This window comes from Antennarius striatus, chromosome 9, assembly GCF_040054535.1.
Source record: "Antennarius striatus isolate MH-2024 chromosome 9, ASM4005453v1, whole genome shotgun sequence".
In the NCBI taxonomy this organism is placed as follows: Eukaryota; Metazoa; Chordata; class Actinopteri; order Lophiiformes; family Antennariidae; genus Antennarius; species Antennarius striatus.
In genome coordinates, this window is record NC_090784.1 from 5345893 (window position 1) to 5363838 (window position 17946).

Consider the following 17946-nt stretch of genomic DNA (forward strand, 5'->3'; position numbering starts at 1 on the left):
TTACCAACCAGGCAAAATGTAAAACTTCCTTGGAACAAAGACCATTACTTGTTCCAAACTTCAATAATCTTAATATCAGGATTTTTTTAGTCAATTCGTTAGTAACTAAAAAAAAAAAAAAAGCTCCAGCTAAAGTGTGATATGAATTACCTTGTATTGGCAAAACCTTTGGCTCTGTCAGGGGCCCAGTGTCACAAGCTATTCATACTGTGTATAGTGAAATCACATTAATGTTAAACAATTACAGTAGTTTAACTTTGTCTTTAATGGTTTGTTCATCTGATGCTTAGGCATGCAAATAGCAAACCAGTAATTGAAATGATAATACAATATCTTTACACGTCAAATAGTACTGAGTAATATTTTTTTATGAATGCTCACAGTCACAACACCTTTAGTGCAATACACATGATGTAGGTTGGAGGGACACAGAAGAAAAGAAAATAGTAGTTTTAGTACGTTGCTAAAATGCATAATCAATATACAAAGGAATAAGTTTAAGAACAAACAATCTTACATTATTGTCATTTGGAGCATTTCCTTCAATCAGAGGGGCACCAAAGCAAATATTCACCTGGAAATAAATGACACAATCATGCATGCAACCAAATTAGAAATGTACTTTATCAATACCTCTTGGTGAAATTACACAAACGTATGCGAATCTTTAGCAAACTAGAGATTCTCGTAATTATGGCTGGTGTGGAGTACTGTACTTTTTAATTTTTCTGTGATAAGGCTTTTGTTCACGCCTTTATTTTGAAATAGCAACCGGAAGCTGTCATCCTACTACGGCACACTTAATTCCGCTGGCATCATCACGTTGCAGACAGAATCAACCTATGGATCCCGCTAATATCCGACACATCTGACTTAGTGTTTGTTCACCTGGGACTGTTCTGGTGCTGTCCACGCTCACAGAACCACACTGAGTCCAATTTGAGTTGTTTTTTTTAATCATCCTGTGTGAACAACGCGCTGCTCGAATGTCAGACCCGCAGATGTCAGCCAGACCACAGACAGCGGGAATCTTCTTAGAGCTGAGGAAGAGGCTTCAGACCGGGCTGCTCATCGTCAGGTAGTGCCCCCAGAAACAGCCCCGTTCCGGTGAAAGGGAACTTCGGCGGCCTGTCCGGGAACTACTTCGCTGAGCTCAAATCCGAAGCTAGCCATAAACCATGCGTGGCTAACATGAGCTAGCAGCGGTTTGAATTTCTCCGTGATGTTTCGTGAATCGTGACACCTTTGTTAGGCTTCATGTGTTCACTACACCCCGCTTCAAAGCGATGATGTAATTGTCGGTGTTCGTTCGTTAGTTCGTCCGCTCGTTCGTATGTCCACCAGGTATCTTCACAACTGTTGTAGATCGGGCAGCAAAGGGGATGAACGTGAGATGGTGACCTCGAGCAAACTAGGTCATGGTCAAATTTTAACTTTTGTAAACTCAGGATAAGACAGAAAGAAGGCGCCAGTGTGAGTAGGACCATAGATCAAAGCCAGTGTTTTGATCTATGACAGTAGGTCAGTGCACTGGCTTTGATCTTTGACCTATACGAGTAGGTCAGGATAAAATTTTGAATTCAGGGGTGTTGCAGGATGTTGCGGTGTCTGTCTCAGGCCATTGCTCACAGTCCCCGTTCTGTAATATTTCCTGGTTTATGTTCATATGGAGATTCAAGCACGGTGACCTCGACAATGATCCAGGACTTGTCCTGAAACCGATCCTGTGTTTTGGGATCCAGTGAAGGCTAGACTTCATCTTCCTCACTTATAGTTCACTGACTTACAGGCTGCTGGTTTCCAGTGAGGAGGCAAAGCAGCTCCAGAACATCACCGATCCATCACCATCCTGGGCTATCACTCACCATTCGTCACTTCGCCATAGGTGGAGTCAATTCCAGAGTGGCTACAAGGTTTTTAGCCTGTGTAGCCACAGTGGCGTCCTTATTTTTAGGGAAAAAAAGGCTAAAACTTACAACTTTTTTGGGACTCACGAAAATCCCCGAGCGATAACTTAAGAAAACAATCTCAATTGGTTTATTGGTTAATGTTTATTCAGAGCATTTTAGACTTGAACTTGTAAAGTTTATCAATAAAGATTATGTATATCATTACTATTAATTAGTAATTAATAAACAGTCACCAGCGGAGAAGTCAATTTATTTGTCTTGTCAAACCAGAGGGTATCAAAGTGCAGACTGGAAGCTCCTCCAATGCAGAGAACCAATGCAGTCAGACTGCAACATCCCGCGACACCCCTGAATTCAAAATTGCACCCTGACTTACTTGCATAGGTCAAAGATCAGAGCTGGTGCTTTGACCTACTTTCATAAATCAAAGCACTAGCTTTGAATCCAGATGTAATTATGTAATTAATCCAGATGTAATTACCATCAAAGGTCCATCGTGGTCTAACGTGTGTCACTATAGATGGAGGTTGTTGGTTCAGAGGAGCAAACAGGTGTCTCTGCTGCTGAACGTCACTGTAATGCAGCTACAGCATCACTAGATGGGGTTCATGAGATCTGACAGACAGTAACGTGAATGTACTGCTGTACTACAGAATGTGTAGTACAGATGAGACCCTACACACCACTGCACAGCAGAAGATGAAAGTCCCCAATGAGTCAGAGCAGAACTTCACACTGTCAGTGGTTTCAGTAAAATGTAAGAGAAAAAATTCCCACGAGGGCAGAATAAATTCTTGTGAAGTTCCTCTCAGGGGAGCTGCTGTGACTGATCCTTCCAGCCAGCGGTCCTCATGAACATCACTTATATTAGATGAGACTGCAACACTCCTCAGTAGTTATATATGCCAAATGTGATTATGGGATATTTTAGTATTATTTCTAATAGTGACATAGTTTAGTAGCCCGTTACTGTGGAAAGTGTTTGACTCTTTTTGTCTTATAAGATTGGAGAAAACCACAGTTTTGTGCTCTGATGACTGATTGATTAATCTCTGAATTGAGGCGTGATTAATTACAGCTCCTCCATCATTATGTGTATGATTTTATTTTACCTACTTCTAAAAACCCATCTACCATTTCCAGTCCTAATGCTAAGCTAAGATTCATTTTTAAAACATGAAAATGGAACAAGCACCTATCCACCCATATGACTCAGTATAGAACAAATCTGGATTTAAAAAAAAATTTTTTTTAAATTTGTGTCTCTTCTCCTAAATCTGAGTTTAAAGCATTTGCTCCCATCTGCTGCCCTCCAGGAAGGATGTAGCCAGAAGTCCTGCAGATGTAACTGTGACCGGTGGAACCTCATCTCTCTCCGTCCAGACTCCCGGGGGAGAGCTGAGCATTTCTCTGCCAGCAGGAGTCACCTTCGAGCGGGGATCCTGCATCCCGACACCTGCAGGGGAGTCTAGTGAGGACGAACTGCATTTCAGACTTCGTATTGATGTGGCAAGAAGCACAGATGAAGGTGATGTTCACATCAGCTGGTAGCTCTCTCTACCAGGGCTACAACAGAGTTGACATTTTTTGCATTATTTGGATCCTAAAAAGCCCAAAAGCAGCTCTTTGTTGTCTTGTTAATGCTTCATTTTTGATTTGATCAAATGAAAATGGTCATTTCCTGACTTTTTATAATGTCATGGTGCGAGAGAAAGTTACAGCAAAGCACATTCATATACAAATCCAATCAGAACCGGGTGGATCGCCCTCTAACTTCCTTCACCATCCAGTATTTTATTGATTTAAACTCTGTTGTGCAACGTTTCCACCCTTTCCGTGAATCTGACTCATTTATTTGTTTACCTTTGCTTCTCTACAGAGGCTTTTGACAGCTTGATAGAGACCCTCCGGGCAAAAGAGACTTATTGCTTCCACTGCCAGGGCTGCAAAACTAGGCTGCTGGAAGACAGGTGAGGAACAGATGGACGAGGAGTAGCAACAGTGCAAATGGGTTTTTATTTACAACCTCCTCCGCAGGAAGAGGAGCAGGTGTTTATTGATGGTGCGACCCGGCGGTAGAAAGTGACAGTCTGGAAAAGAAAAATTGGATAAAGGAACTGGAGTCCACAGTTGTCAGTAGCAGTGGGTTAGACTTATAGAACCGCTGTGACGTAAAGGTCAGCGCTGTCTATTGAGAAACAATTGTGTTTCTCACCTTGAGGTGGTTCAGTTGGACTGTGGTATTGTTCTGATTGCCTTAAGTTTGTAGCTTTCTGTGGTCGGCAGTGTGACACGCAGAAAATTGCAGTAGCTGCAAAACCCAGAACCTTGGCCTCTGGCTATGTTTCTCAGCAATAACCCACTAAAAAACTTTCTTTTTTGCCTTCAGCAATGTTTGCAAAAAGTACAAACGGAAAGTTTTCGTAGTGCTCATTTCCCAGAATTGATCCACAAAAAAACTCTGTCTGGTGGGGCATCGATTTTTACATGGTTATTACAATTTTAACGTAGTCTAGTGAGTAACTAGAAGGCTGTGAATGTGGTTGTTATGGACAAAGATCCCTTCTTATCCACATGATTAATTACATCTTCCTGTTCGTTCTTCTGTTTGGTTTGGTGGAGGTTTTTAATTTTGTCTTATTTGCCATTCTGCCAGCTCTTCTCATTTAGATGATCAATAATTACCTATTTATGCACTTGGCCTTTGCGTGTTTTTATTATAGCCAGAGAGCATATGCATAAAAATAACTATGTTAACATGTTTGTCATTGTGATATCATAACTTTTCAAGTGTTGCGGTAAAAGACCAATATTCTGATTACTCCTCGAGGACTTAAAAAGACAAAAAAAAAGTAAAGGAAAATCAGAAAAATAACCATCTCTCGTTTTTTGTCCGATCACTTTTTCTTGTAGTGTGTTCGTCTCTGGCCCTGAGGAAACTGGTTATCGAGGGACGATTGCTAAACATCACTGGACATTTATAGTAACCTACCTTTCTCTCCTTCAGAGCGTTCAAGCGAGTTCTTCCACTCCCCAATGGCAACTGGAACGCCATTGTGGACGACTGGTGTTGTCACCCAGATCCGTTTGCTAACAAGAAGTTGCTACCTCGAGAAAAAGACTGTTTGCTCGGAGACACCTTCCTGCTGCTGTCCAGGGATGGCAGCTGTGAGCAGACTCTGACTGAGGATGTGAGTCCTGTCAGCTCAGGGGACGGTCAGGAGCCAAAGGTGAGCAACGCACACAGGAAATGTAAGTCAAGTCAGTTTTATTTGAATTGTGCCACATTTAGAACGTAAACTTTTCAAGAAGACTCTTTACACAAACCCAGCGTTCTTCCATTGAGCAATGATTTGGCAAGAGTAGTGAGCAAAGACTGCCTTTTAACAGGAAGAAACCTCAAGCAGATCCCACGACCAGTTTGTTTCGAATGAAAGCAAGAAATTGTCATGTGTTTCTCAGAAGGTTGCATCATTGAGGTCAAACTGTAGCGATGGACACAAGACTCATCGCAGCTCAGTTACATGTAAGAAACTGAGAGAAAATGAAGGAGCAGAGCAACAAATCTGGCAATCTGCCCTCGGATTCTGTTTCTCCTGCTCCATGAAGGTGAAGTTATCGGTGCTTCATGGTGAACAATTTTCTGTATTTTCTTCTGCTTTGTAGAAATCCTGCCAGCGCTTGGCACTCATCTCCTGCAAGAGCTGTTCATCAGTGCTGGGGGAGTCTGTCTCTCCAGGTACCCCTCGTTTTAATGGATTTTCATAAATTACCACATTTGTCAACTGAGTTTATGAGCCGTTCTCATCTGTGTCTTCCAGAGACCCTGAAACTATACATGACACAGGTGGTGGTGGAGCCCGCTGTGGGAGACAGAAAGGCAGAATCCTCACTGAACAGGCAAGTTTTTACCCGAGCCAAGTGGTGACAGTAACTGCTGAAGCACATGGGGACACAAAAATAGAAAGTATGTGCTTTGTGCCGGGGATTGAGGAGCGTCTGTGAGAGCTCACATTCATTCTGCTTTAATTACAACAGTTGATATATATTTGTGTCTTCACATAAAGCAGTGCCACCCCAGGTATACAATGACACTGACTGGAATTCATTAAACTGGAGAATGAAACCAGCCTTGGATTTAATCTGTTTAAACGATAATTTACAAATAATTTAATTAATTTAATTCAGTTTCATTTAATTCAGTTTCATTTAATCCTACTTCATTTACTATAATACACTTCTCTGTGGACTCACTGACTGATGAGTTCTTGGGTCATACCTTAGAGATAAAGATGGCTAAGACCCAAAGTTTGAAATGTCATGAAGGGTGTCAGAGATGTCAGCACGGTGTCTGCTATCAAGTCTGTTAAATACTCAACAGTTTTAGACTTGCTTTTATAGATTTCTCTGTTCTCTCGAACAGATCCGTCTTCCTGGAGAAGGTCATAGCAGCCAGGCTGATGCATCTGTCCAACACTCTGAGCACCTTCCACTTTTCTGTCCAGACTCCCGATGGAAAAGCCTTTTTATTGGTAAGAAAAATCAAATATAATCAGAGAAACCCTTGACATTTTATTGAAGTTAGACAACTCGATGATTTTGTGAACGGAGAAAGTGTTAAGTAGTCTCTTTAAGGGATGTGAGGAGCTGATTGACTTTAATTTTATATCTGTTGAACATAATGAAAGGCTTTCAGGTTTGCACAAATCAGCCACGCATGGATTTGGTAGAAGTGGCTAAAGCAATAGGTTTATTACTGTAATAAAGTTATATTGTGGCCCACGTTACATTTTAATGTGGATTCATATGAAGGAGTGAACTGTAAAAACTCTGCAATTTTTTTTTGTTTGTTTTGTCCTTTTCATAATGTCCATATTTTAAGATCACAAACCAAAACGAGTCATTATCAGTTGACATCCCAAACACTGAGCTGCGGCGGGTATCGTGAGGAAACGTTCTGCTGCTTTTCTTCTGAGTTGATAAACGACATTAAAACGTTCTCCACTGACCACTTTTCATTTTCTGACCAGTTGCTTGAAGATGAATGGCTTTAAGGTTTGACGCTTATTTGATGTTCTAGTTGAATTTTACCCCAGTTTTAGCCTGGCAGCAAAAATGCGCTGCTGCTAATTCCTGTTCCTACTGCTGTGTGTGTGTCGTGTACACAGTGGGTGAAGTAATAGTTTATATATATATATATGTGTGTGTGTGTGCATTTTGTTTATGCTGCAGATTTGGGCACATAAAAACATTACTGTGAGACGCCTGTGGGAATTGTCCCTGTCTTTAACTACACCAGAAATGAGCACCATGCTGGCTGACTGTTTACTGAGTGTTGACTGATTGCTTCTTACTGTTGTATGTGAAAATCGATCATTAGAATTCTAAAAATAAACTTCCCCAAAGACCTGTTTTTTTGGGAAACTGCAGCAAAACTCCACTTACACAAATCACTGTACTGACTTTTGGGTTTGAGCGATTTCTGTGCATTTAATGAAATCTAATCGCAAATATGGAGCATTTGGAGAAAAAAAAATCTTCCAACTGTGAACTCGTGTTTCTTTCTCAGTGACAAACTTCAATTTTCATATAATTAGAAAAAGCCGTGGAGTATAAAAGTGATAAAACCGTATTGAGTGTGTATGGAGATGTCCCCCAGGCTACATTGAAGGATCAATAAAAGCACAGCAGCGTCGCTAAAGTGTTGCTGTGCTGCAGGTGCACCTGAGGGGATGTATGGAGGTGACATGGTGGACGGCGAGTGTCTGAAGCGTTCAGTGACCCGTCTTCTCCAAACCACAGGTCTGGTTGCTGAACATCGACTCCATCACTGCGTCCATCCCAGAGATGTACATCCGGGGGGAGGGGTCTGTCAGCGCTCTGCCTCCTCACAGTCCATCACCCAGAGCAGCTCGTGCCTTGAAGCTCCTCTACACCTCCTGCTCTCACCCTGGCATCCAGCAGAGAGAGTAAGGAAAAAGAAAATTACCTCGCACTCCTTCCCATCGCTCTTTATTTTTTTTCTTCTTTATCTAATCCTTTTTATCTTTCCAACACAGCCTCTCCGTCGCCACATGTCTGAACTCACTGCGAGAAAAGAAAGAGCACTTTGGTGAACGGATTCCATGTCTTAATAGAACTCTTTGCTCTGATGGTCCTGCTCAGATGTAATTGTCTATTATTTTCTGAATCAGATTGTCATCAAAGGTGTTTCTCATCTCGGTAGTGAGGTAGCAGTAGCTGCACTCGTGTTTGATGCACATGGAGGGGATGTTTTCTTTTTTATTTGACAGGAGTGAGGCTCTGTGTACCACCCTGTGATGCATTAGAGAGGTGTAGGTGGACGTGCTGCTTGTGGTTCACCATGTACGGCGTAGCTGCTCCCCAATGGAGAAGCCTTCTACCCTCATTATTTTCAACTGAATCCGTAGTCAGCGTTTTTTCCCCTCCGCCTCTTCCTCCTCCTCCTCTTCCCTGCAGCAAGAGTGAACGCAGAACAAAAGTTCTGATGTTTCTGCCATTTTGACATGCCCCCACCGGCTGACTGACAGAGAAAGGGTAATTAGAGAAAAAGTTCACATAAAAGGGAAAAAAAATGTCTTCTCAGTCAGAGGGGGTAAAATGCGTTTAAAACAGGAGTGTTTTACTATGTTGGGTGCAAAGACAGAAGTGAAGCCATGAAAGACACTTTTGACTGGAATGCAGCTGTTTTAGCCGAGCCTGAATAAGAATAAACACTGCAATTCATGGAATGTTGCCTGAACCAAGCGCAGTCCTTCTACTGAGTATGTGAAAATGATTCCTCTAATTGTTTTGCGTAACCCTTGCTAAGCACAAACCAACCACTCCAGAAACAAGATAGTCAGAAACTGCAACATCCCATGACATCATCACATTTTTGTGCCTCTGGCTTCCTGAAAATGTCGCTTTTTGTTTTGTGATCGTATCTCATCAGGTTTCCGAGATGTGTACCTAAAAAAGGTATAAAAGTGAAAATTTGACCTTGACCTAGTTTTTCAAGGTCAAGGTTGTGATCTAATTTTCCTCCTCTTGCCTTCCTCTGCTTTGTATTTTTATCTGATTTCCTGAGATATTTTAAATTTTTTTTACAAAAGTTGGAATTTGACCTTGATCTAGTTTTCTGAAGGTCATCATCTCATTTTCCATCCTCTTTGCTGCCCGAGTAATATGCTTTTAGTTTCATCTTTTAATCCGCAATGGTTGTGAAGATATTTGGTGGACGGACGAACGAGCACACAAACACTGACCATTACGATACATCACGGCTTCGCGGGATGTAAAAATCAGGTGGAAAGGAGTGATAGAGACATAGTGTTTAAAGCTGATGCAGGACTTTTACACATGAACCTGTATCCGCTACATACAAGCCCTTAAAGATGAGTCCACAAGCTGTATTTCACAAGACGTGCTGAGTTCAGCCAGTGTTTCTCGTATTTTTCAGCCTCCGCTGATCATCAACCACACCAGCGACAACGCATTGAAGTCGGCGATGAGGTGCTTTTTTATTTGGGTGACTGCTTTTTAAATTGATTTCTGGCTTTTCTCAGACGACTTACAAAACTAAATACTGGTGTTACTGAAATGCACCGTCGCATAATTTTGGCTTTCACTCTTCATCACTCATGTCTGACATTTTATATTAAAAGTCTTGCCGAAAGAATCGAACTGGGGGCCTCTTACTGAGGAGCCCGTCATGGCTGACCGGGGTCAGAGGTCACAGTATGTGTAGTTAAAACTGATAATTAGCTGGAGAATCAGTGGATTATGATTATTATTCACTAATGGCAGTGACTTGATTATGAGTGAAATATGAGTTGCAGTCTCCAACTCAGTTCCGTAGTAAAAGGATGTAGGTCTGAGTGTAATGGGAGTTGTGTAGGCTGGAGAGTCTTCAGCTTGCCGACATTTCCTTAAGTGTTTCCTTAAATTAATAATAGCGATGGCTTGAGGTGCCATATAGTTGTACATCATAACTTGATAAGATTTAAAACCCATTGAAGATGCTAGTTGTTGCTAATAGCAAATGTCTAATGTCTAAAACAATAGTTACATCACCACCTCCCCAGCGTGATGTCTTAAGTAGAACTGTCAAAACTTTGAGGGGAACTTCTCGACAGGACAGATGGCTAAATGGCGCCCAAACAAACTGCAGCAGCACCACACACTGACAGAGGATCAATCTTTCTTCCCTCAATCACTCTTCCTCTTCGTGCTTCAGTCCCCTACTCTTTTTCTTATACACTTACACTTGCCATCAATCCACTTTTATGTATCCTTGGTTATCTAGTTGAATTTGCCATTTAAAAACTGCTCAATGAAATATTCTTCAGCGTGAAATGGAGAGCAGCTATTCCTGGCCTCATCCTGGTTATGTGATGCTGTGATCGTCACTGTAAATCACTCCTACTCTTCTCTGTGTGTGTTTTCAGCATCATAAGTAGTTGGGAGGTCAATGCCATTGGACATCCTGTGGTTCTGCCCCTGAAGGTGTGTGAGGAACTGCTTCAAGTGCTGGATGACAGCAACTCCACTCTCCCTGCGTCTCTGCGCTGCATGAGGTCTTATGAGGTGAGACAGTCACTGTGCACTGCAAAGGGCAACAGATGGACATTAAGGCATGTCAGATCTTTCATTAGCCACGTGTTTGCTGATGTTTGTAAAAGGCTTATGCTGATAGTATGCAGTATAAGCTGATTTATAGTCATCCCATTTATCTTCATCTTTTATGTAAAACTGCATTAGATGTACAGCAGGGACTCTTTGAGCTGTCAGCAATCACTTATTTTGCTTACTTCTTACTTACAGCACCTTGTTTATCCATTATTCAGTGGAGCCTGACAGTCTTTTCATCCCCCTTAATTAATTTCATGATTCAGAGCTTTCGGCTAACAGCTTTGCTTTAGGGATTATGCGGGTCAAATGTAAGGTTCTACTTTTGTCAGCCTTATTCCAGCTTTCATACCCTTGCTATTGTGCAAAAACGTGTAAATTTAGCTGGAGACACCAAGGGGGAAACCCTTTGACTAGAAAATAGGAGGTGTTAACTTTGCTGACAGGTCTATTCTCTGAAACATAGTTACAAGGATAATTAGCATTATTATACTCTATTTCCTGCTCAGAAAGTTTAGGAAAGGACTCCTACACTTGAACAAATTTTTCATCTGCCAAACTATGCGACAGCTGGAATAATATAAGGTGAGCAAAGCAGCTATTGTACTTCATGTAAAGTCTCTTTTATTGTAAGACTCTTCTCCTGCTGTTAACTCCGAGGCTTTGAGTCTCAATCTGAACTGTAGACCTGTTCTAATGAGGCTATGCTTCCTTCTTGTGAAAAAAATGAAATGAATTGAAATGAAACCACTACAGTAAAATGTGAAGTCAAACAGACTGAAAGATCGAGTAAAATAGCAACAGAGAAAAAGTGCTTCCTTGCTGTTTTTTTTCCTCATAAATATTAAACGTTGTTACACCCTCTCCGTCATGCTGAATTCATTCAGCCTAGAGCCATGTCCAGAGTAGTAACTAAACTGTAACCTGCTAAACATTTCACGAGATTTGTGTCTCTTTTGGCCTTACCAAACCCCAAAACCACAACTTCATACTCTGACAACTCAGCCATGATGGTTTTCAGAGAGAGCACCAGTTAGAGCGTTAAAATTTAGAAGGAAAACACACTTTCTGAGAATTTAAACTAGTGTGAAAATCTTAAGGCTACACAAAAGAATATGATAAAAGCATTACAGCCATGTTCCTGTGTTGTAGGTTCAGTATGATTAACTGTACACAGCCATCAAGTACGTATTTACAATCCATTGTAAAGGTTTTTAGATTTAGTTAACTGATTGGAAAAGGTTTTTAAAAAAGCACTGGGTCTTTTCAGTCATCTATTTTAGTGAATATTACCCTAATCCGTTAACTAGTTCATTAGTAATTATCTAATAGGCTTGTGATTTCTATGAGCAAAGGTTGGTGTTTCTAATGGGTAAACAAATTGTTAAAAAATGACAATTTTTACAATTTGCTGTATTTGTTAAGTCTACTTGTACATAGTAAATGACGGCTCACCACAGCAAGTCACAGCTGTTTGATATGATATGTGAGTCTTTCAAATGACTGCATTTACACGGTGCAGCTCAACCATATGTGTATGCCACCCTGCTGTTGAAGTGAACTACACAGGCTTGTGAAGATGGAGGAGGTGTTCGTAGTTGTGCAGCTCAGGGAGCCCAAATCTGCACTTACAACTAAGAAAGTAAAAATGTGTGTGTGTGTGTGTGTGCGTGCGTGCGTGTGTGTGTGTGTGTGTGTGTGTGTGAGAGAGAGAGAAAGAGAAGCCGACTCTGAACTGTCTTATGTTATGTCCACCTGAGCTCAGGGAGAAAGCTCTAATATTTTACCTTCACACTGTGATCTATGGCTCTACTGATCTTTTGTTATTCTAATTATTTCACCCTCCAGGAGGCTCCTGTTAGCCAGATGGTATCGTTGCTCACATACATACCGTGTATTCACTCACACCACGAGCACTGAGCATGACAAACTCATGAAAACATCCTTTTTAAAAAAAAAAACTTTTTTCGTACATTATCACAAGAGCTTTGCTGTCATTCCAAGTATGAGAACAGACACTATTTCTTCAGGATCTTGCTGCTAGATGCTGATACTAGACTACGTAAAGGTCACAGTTTTAGACAATATGAGTATCATTGCGGTCCAATTATAAGCAGTACTATCTTCTGCAGGGGGGTAGGCTGCTGAAATGGAGAAGGTTACAGCTAAAGCGATCCATACATTGGACATAGTATCTGTCTGGTGGTGGAAGCGGCTACAGAAGGAAAGAAAGTGTGATAAAACGATGCACTTGAGCACTTGTGATAGTTGAAGCTAGCGCTGTTAGAGGCAGAGGATAGGGTGGTAATATGATCACAGGGACATCTAGTGTTACTAGATATGGTCTGAAAGCATCTGGGAGTGCCTGTTTAACACTGTTAATGCTTTTTGAAAAATAGTTTGGCTTTCAGTGTTAGAGGAGAGAGACCAACATGCATTTGGATGGTGGTCTGGAAGTGTGCAATGAGCAGAAGAATTGCATCTACTTGAGAAGTCACAGGAAAGGAAGAAATAAGAATGCCCCAGGGATACAGTAGCATCTTTCATTTGCAAAAAATGTCATGTTTAATATGAATAATATGATCCAGTCATACAGGAAGTATATATGGAGAGATTGGTCGAATGATTGTGGACAAACAGCTGTAAGTATTAGCAGGATGCATTTTAATTTGGCAGCTACGATTGGCAGGTACATCGAAGCCTCAGCAAAATAACACCAAAAAACATCTCGTATTTCATTTAATGCCAAATATACAGGAAGGTAGTTGTGATTTATAATTTGACGTAGTCCCATATCTACCCTTATTAAGTTTCCTCTGACTCAACAACTTTCAGTTTTAACACCATTTATAATGAAGTCCAGGGTTTTATCAGTAGATCAAGTGTGAGATGAGTGGAAATGTGCAGCGTGTTTTTTTTTTAACACTTTGTTCTCGCTCAAGTCAACAAACTTATTCTGCTATAGAGTAAACTAAAAGGAAGTCAGATAATGTGCAGTTCATTGTTTCTGTTGTTGTGAGTTCTTTAAAAGAGATCCTTCAATGGAGTCAAGGACACATTCATTACACAAGCTGTAGTGGTCATGTGTTCCCTCTAACTCCAATTTAACATTTGAGTAATCACATCTCAAATACTGTATGTCTAATATGTATGTGGAATTTCCTCCTGGATTAATAAAGTATATATATATATATCTATTTAATGTGTGTATTGGATGTGTGGATGCAGGTCTGATTAACAACATTGAGAACAATGGTGTTCATGCTACCTCTGAAGTGTTGCTTATTAAGGTACTAAGCCATTAAAGGCATTATTAACACTCGTGCTTTTCCTGTCAAAATGTCTGAAAACGAACTGACGGACCCAAACGGAATGCAGCCATTATTATAACATGGATGTGTGCTTCTCCCGCTGAGATGTGAGAGTGTAGGCCATGAAATGTCTGATGTGTTATCAGCTGCACTATTCCGTACCCAACAGACTGAAAATCAGTCCCTGATGTGGTCAGCGTGGACATAAAAACACAGCTAAGATTACAGTTTTACTGGGTTCTACATTAAATGTGTAACCACCATGCTGGTGTAGCTCTAATTTTTAGTGAACAGAAAATGACCAGGAGCAGCTGCATTGGGATAGAATAAAACCCAATGTCAGTATTTCGTGATTTTTTTTTTAAAAATATTTTTTTTTGAAGTACATTTCAGTTTCTGGGGTGTGGGGTGTGTAACTGATTACATCTGTGGTGCCGTGAGTACATAATGGTCTACACCTTAGCCCAGCTTGTTATTTTGCTGCATGTGGAAATTCGAGTATTTTCTGTGCTCTTTTCCCCACTCTTCATCCTGTCGGTGTAATGGGGTATAAAGTGGTTCAACCTCCGAGTGTCACTTTTTACCCTGGGAACAGAGGACACTTCTCCCTCCACCTCATTAGTCTCATCCTCACTCACACAGATTGGCCATGCTGGTTAGACACAATCTGATCCAACACTTTACAATGAGTTACTGAGGAGACGTATCGATCATACATTGCCTCAGTCTTTCTGCAATCCACGCCGCTTCCCAGCAGGAAAGCTGCACTTTGTTGAAATAAATGACTTACCGTGAGATGCATAGGGCTCGATTCATTGCATACGGACCGATGGATAGCAAAGTATTCATCAGCAGAGCTGGAGTCTGTGATGCTGGCCCTGGTTAGTGTTCACGTCAGGATAGCTCTTCTTGCATGTGAGGTGGATTTTACTCTTCAAGGAAATGTTGCCATTCTATGTTGTTGACCTGCAGTATAATGAAAATGAAGATTTTGATTTATTCTACATGGATTATGGATGTTATTTTTCCTTATTTTATTTTTTAGTCTTCTTGGATCTGTTTAATCAAAGTGCATTTGACTACCAGTTGGAGTGGTATTAGATGAATCCTGCTGTTCATAACATTTAGATAATTATTTCAAGGTGTCCCTTTTAGCTATTTTTTAAAATATTGAAAAACGAATTAAATATAATTATATATGTGTGTATATATATATATATATGTGTGTGTGTATATACTGTATATAATATAAACACTGAGAAAAAATATAAATGTGGCTACCATTGCATGGTTGAGTTGCTGTTTTCTCAATCGCTTCCACTTTTTTATAGAACTACTAACATTTGCTTGTCAAATATTTACTAGCGGGGAAATTTCATGTCTGGCCTTACTGCGGTCATGACAAAAAGAACGAGATCGCAGATACAAGCGGCCAGAATGGGCTTTCTCAGGCGGGTAGATGGTGTCTCCGTTAGAGATACGGTGAGAAACACTGGTATCGCCAGGGGCTCAGAGTAGAGCTGCTGCTCCTTCGTGTAGAAAGGAGTCAGCTGAGGTGGTCTGGGCATCTGGTGCGGATGCCACCAGGGTGCGTCCCTAGGGAGATGTTCCTGGCACGTACAGCTGGGAGGAGGCATCGGGGCAGACCCAGGACCAGGTGGAGGGTTGATGTGGCCGGGGAAAAGGGAAGTTTGGGGTTCCCTGTTGAAGCCGCTGCCCCTGCCAGCGGCTTCAACAGGGATGAACAGATGAGCGGATGAAGATGGAGATGGATGGCCTCAGTGCACAGGTGTCATCCTGTGGCTTTACCAGGCTGGGATTCACTGAGCCCCTGGGAGCAACCAGTTCATTCACAAGTGATTGTAGAAGTGGTTCTGAATGTGTAGTGCTGGATTTTATACACCTGTGGCCATGGAAGTGATTGGAACCGGAATTCCATGATATGGATAGCTGAGCAAATCCTGTTGGCAATATGTGTATTGTGTATTAATATTGTGTGTGTGTGTGTGTGTGTGTGTGTGCTCATATGTACTCATATACTTATACATTGTATATATTCATATACACTGTATACACTCCATATACAGTATAATATAATTAATATCATGATGATAATGTAATTCATTATTAATATAATGATAATAGTATCAGTTGATGTCAACAGATACACAGCAGTGAGTTCATGGGCTACAGATCAGACTGGAAGCAGTGAGCTTTGTGGTGCCTCAGACTCTAAGGTTTTAAGAACTCATTCAGCTTTAAATTTGTTCTACTTTAACCTCATATAGTGAAGCTTCAGGTCTTCCCAACTCGGCCACAGCACCAGTGATTGCAACTTTCAGCTCTTAAGAAGAAATTTAGGATTTTGTGCCTCTGTCACCACCTTTTTTTGCCAGCTTGTGTGTCCCATCTTCTACCTCACAACACTTCAGGTATAATCCTCCCCCACATATACTCATTGTTCTGGTTCTTTGTCATGATCTTTCTTATTTTTCTGTGGCCCAAGGTTGTATTCCAAACAGCTCACGTCCAGTTGCCATTTGTTATCATTTGTATGAATTACCATTGATGTGCTTGAGTGGTGAACAGACATTGGCATAGGGATGGTGAAGACAGGGCCTTGAGTGTAGCAAATGCCCTCATCTATCTTCCCAATATAGAGCCCTCACGGAGCGTGGCCATTGTCTGTAGCAGGCAAACACCCAGGAATAGCAGATGGAGGCAGAGAGAGAGAGAGAGCGCAAGGCCAAGTGATTCCTTCTGTGTGCTTTGTTTATGTGACTGTGTGTTTATGAAGATGAATAAATGTCTGCCACCTGTGTTTTTTTTTTGTTTTATAATGACTTTAATTGCAGATAATGGTTTGCTGATCACCAGACAGTGGAATCCAGTATATCTGTGGTTTGGAGAGCAAAACTCATTTCGCTGTACAAACTGGAGCTTTGTAAATCACCAGATTCAGTTATTTTTTCCTATTGTTAAGCATCGAGGTGGATTTAACCTTTCTCTGAACTTTTCCCTGTTGTTGTTAGGTGGCGTACCTGAGACTATGAGGTCAAAGGTCAGATGCCAAGGGTTGAAGACTCCGCTCATCAGTCCTGTAGACACTTCAAAAGGATCGGAGACGACTGAGAGCAGCAGCTGAGTCATCACTTGAAAACAGTTTCAAGACCACGTTGACAACATCATAATTGTTTTTCATACATTATAATATTTGATTGTAATTATTTTTAAAAGTTTTTTTTGTAATTATTTTTAAAGTTAAAAAGTGTCATATGATCTGTTAAGATGAGGGTTTTTTTTGTTTGTTTCAAACGCTACTGTTGTATTTTAGCAACCATCCTCAACCAAACTAAAGTGAATAAACTGATTCATCGTATTGCCTCCAAAGATCTGTTGATTGATATTTGGGACATTGTTCTTAATTTGGCTTCTGATGAAAGCTCATTATAGAGGCACTTTAGCCACAGGGTACAGCAGTGTATCCTTCAATTGAGTGTACTGTAATTACAGCTGGTGGAGCTATAGGTGATCTTTGTCTAGTCGCAAGCTTAAATGTAAGTGTGCGTGTGTGTGTGTGTGTGTGTGTGTCAGGGACTGAAGAATTGTGAATGTGTGTAGTTAAATAAAACAAAGGGGGAGGAGCTTTAATTCCAAACATAGTATGCTCTCTCCCTCTGTCATTGTTCTTTGACTATGTTAGTTGTCAGCATCAGTAGTGTCCACCACTTCTCAGACTTAGTTTTTTTGTCAACAGATGTTCTGCCTGTAAAGTTTGAAAACAGACATTCAGGGTTTCCAGATGATGTACTGATCCCTGGTGCTCCAGTGCCACCATGAGGTTAATATTTTTTTTCTTGTCAGCTTAATTTTTAGACACACATTCATGTTTCCCTCTGGATGAATTTCAACAACATTGGGAGAATTTCAGTTTTATTCTTATAAGCTGTAGAATCGCTGTTTAGACCTGACTGGGACATGTTTGTGTGCTAACCTGCTAATTAAAGATTTTTTATATTACAGTTCATTCATCTTCATTAGCTGCTTTTCCCGCTGTTGCTGGTCATGGGGTTGCTGGAGCAGCTTTTGAGCGT

At 40.9% G+C, this 17946-nt stretch overlaps 1 protein-coding gene across 3 annotated transcripts; it reads left to right on the plus strand.

Annotated features, from left to right (window-relative positions):
• Positions 1 to 805: 805 nt before the first annotated feature.
• Positions 806 to 17231, plus strand: ube3d (ubiquitin protein ligase E3D). Of its 3 annotated transcripts, none has more exons than XR_011037062.1 (11): positions 806 to 1078; positions 3227 to 3438; positions 3790 to 3880; positions 4918 to 5140; positions 5577 to 5649; positions 5732 to 5810; positions 6334 to 6442; positions 7713 to 7879; positions 7970 to 8077; positions 9373 to 9441; positions 10361 to 10498. XR_011037062.1 is itself a non-coding variant. In XM_068323743.1 (11 exons), the coding sequence occupies exons 1-10, from the start codon at positions 987 to 989 to the stop codon at positions 9380 to 9382; spliced, it is 1164 nt and encodes a 387-aa protein (XP_068179844.1). In that variant the 5' UTR covers positions 806 to 986; the 3' UTR covers positions 9383 to 9425; positions 10361 to 10446. The 3 variants fall into 3 exon arrangements, 2 of the variants coding, with proteins under 2 accessions (XP_068179844.1, XP_068179843.1); XM_068323743.1 differs by having other exon boundaries at positions 9373 to 9425; positions 10361 to 10446; XM_068323742.1 differs by lacking the exons at positions 7970 to 8077; positions 9373 to 9441 and adding an exon at positions 16885 to 17231 and having other exon boundaries at positions 10361 to 10499.
• Positions 17232 to 17946: the final 715 nt, after the last annotated feature.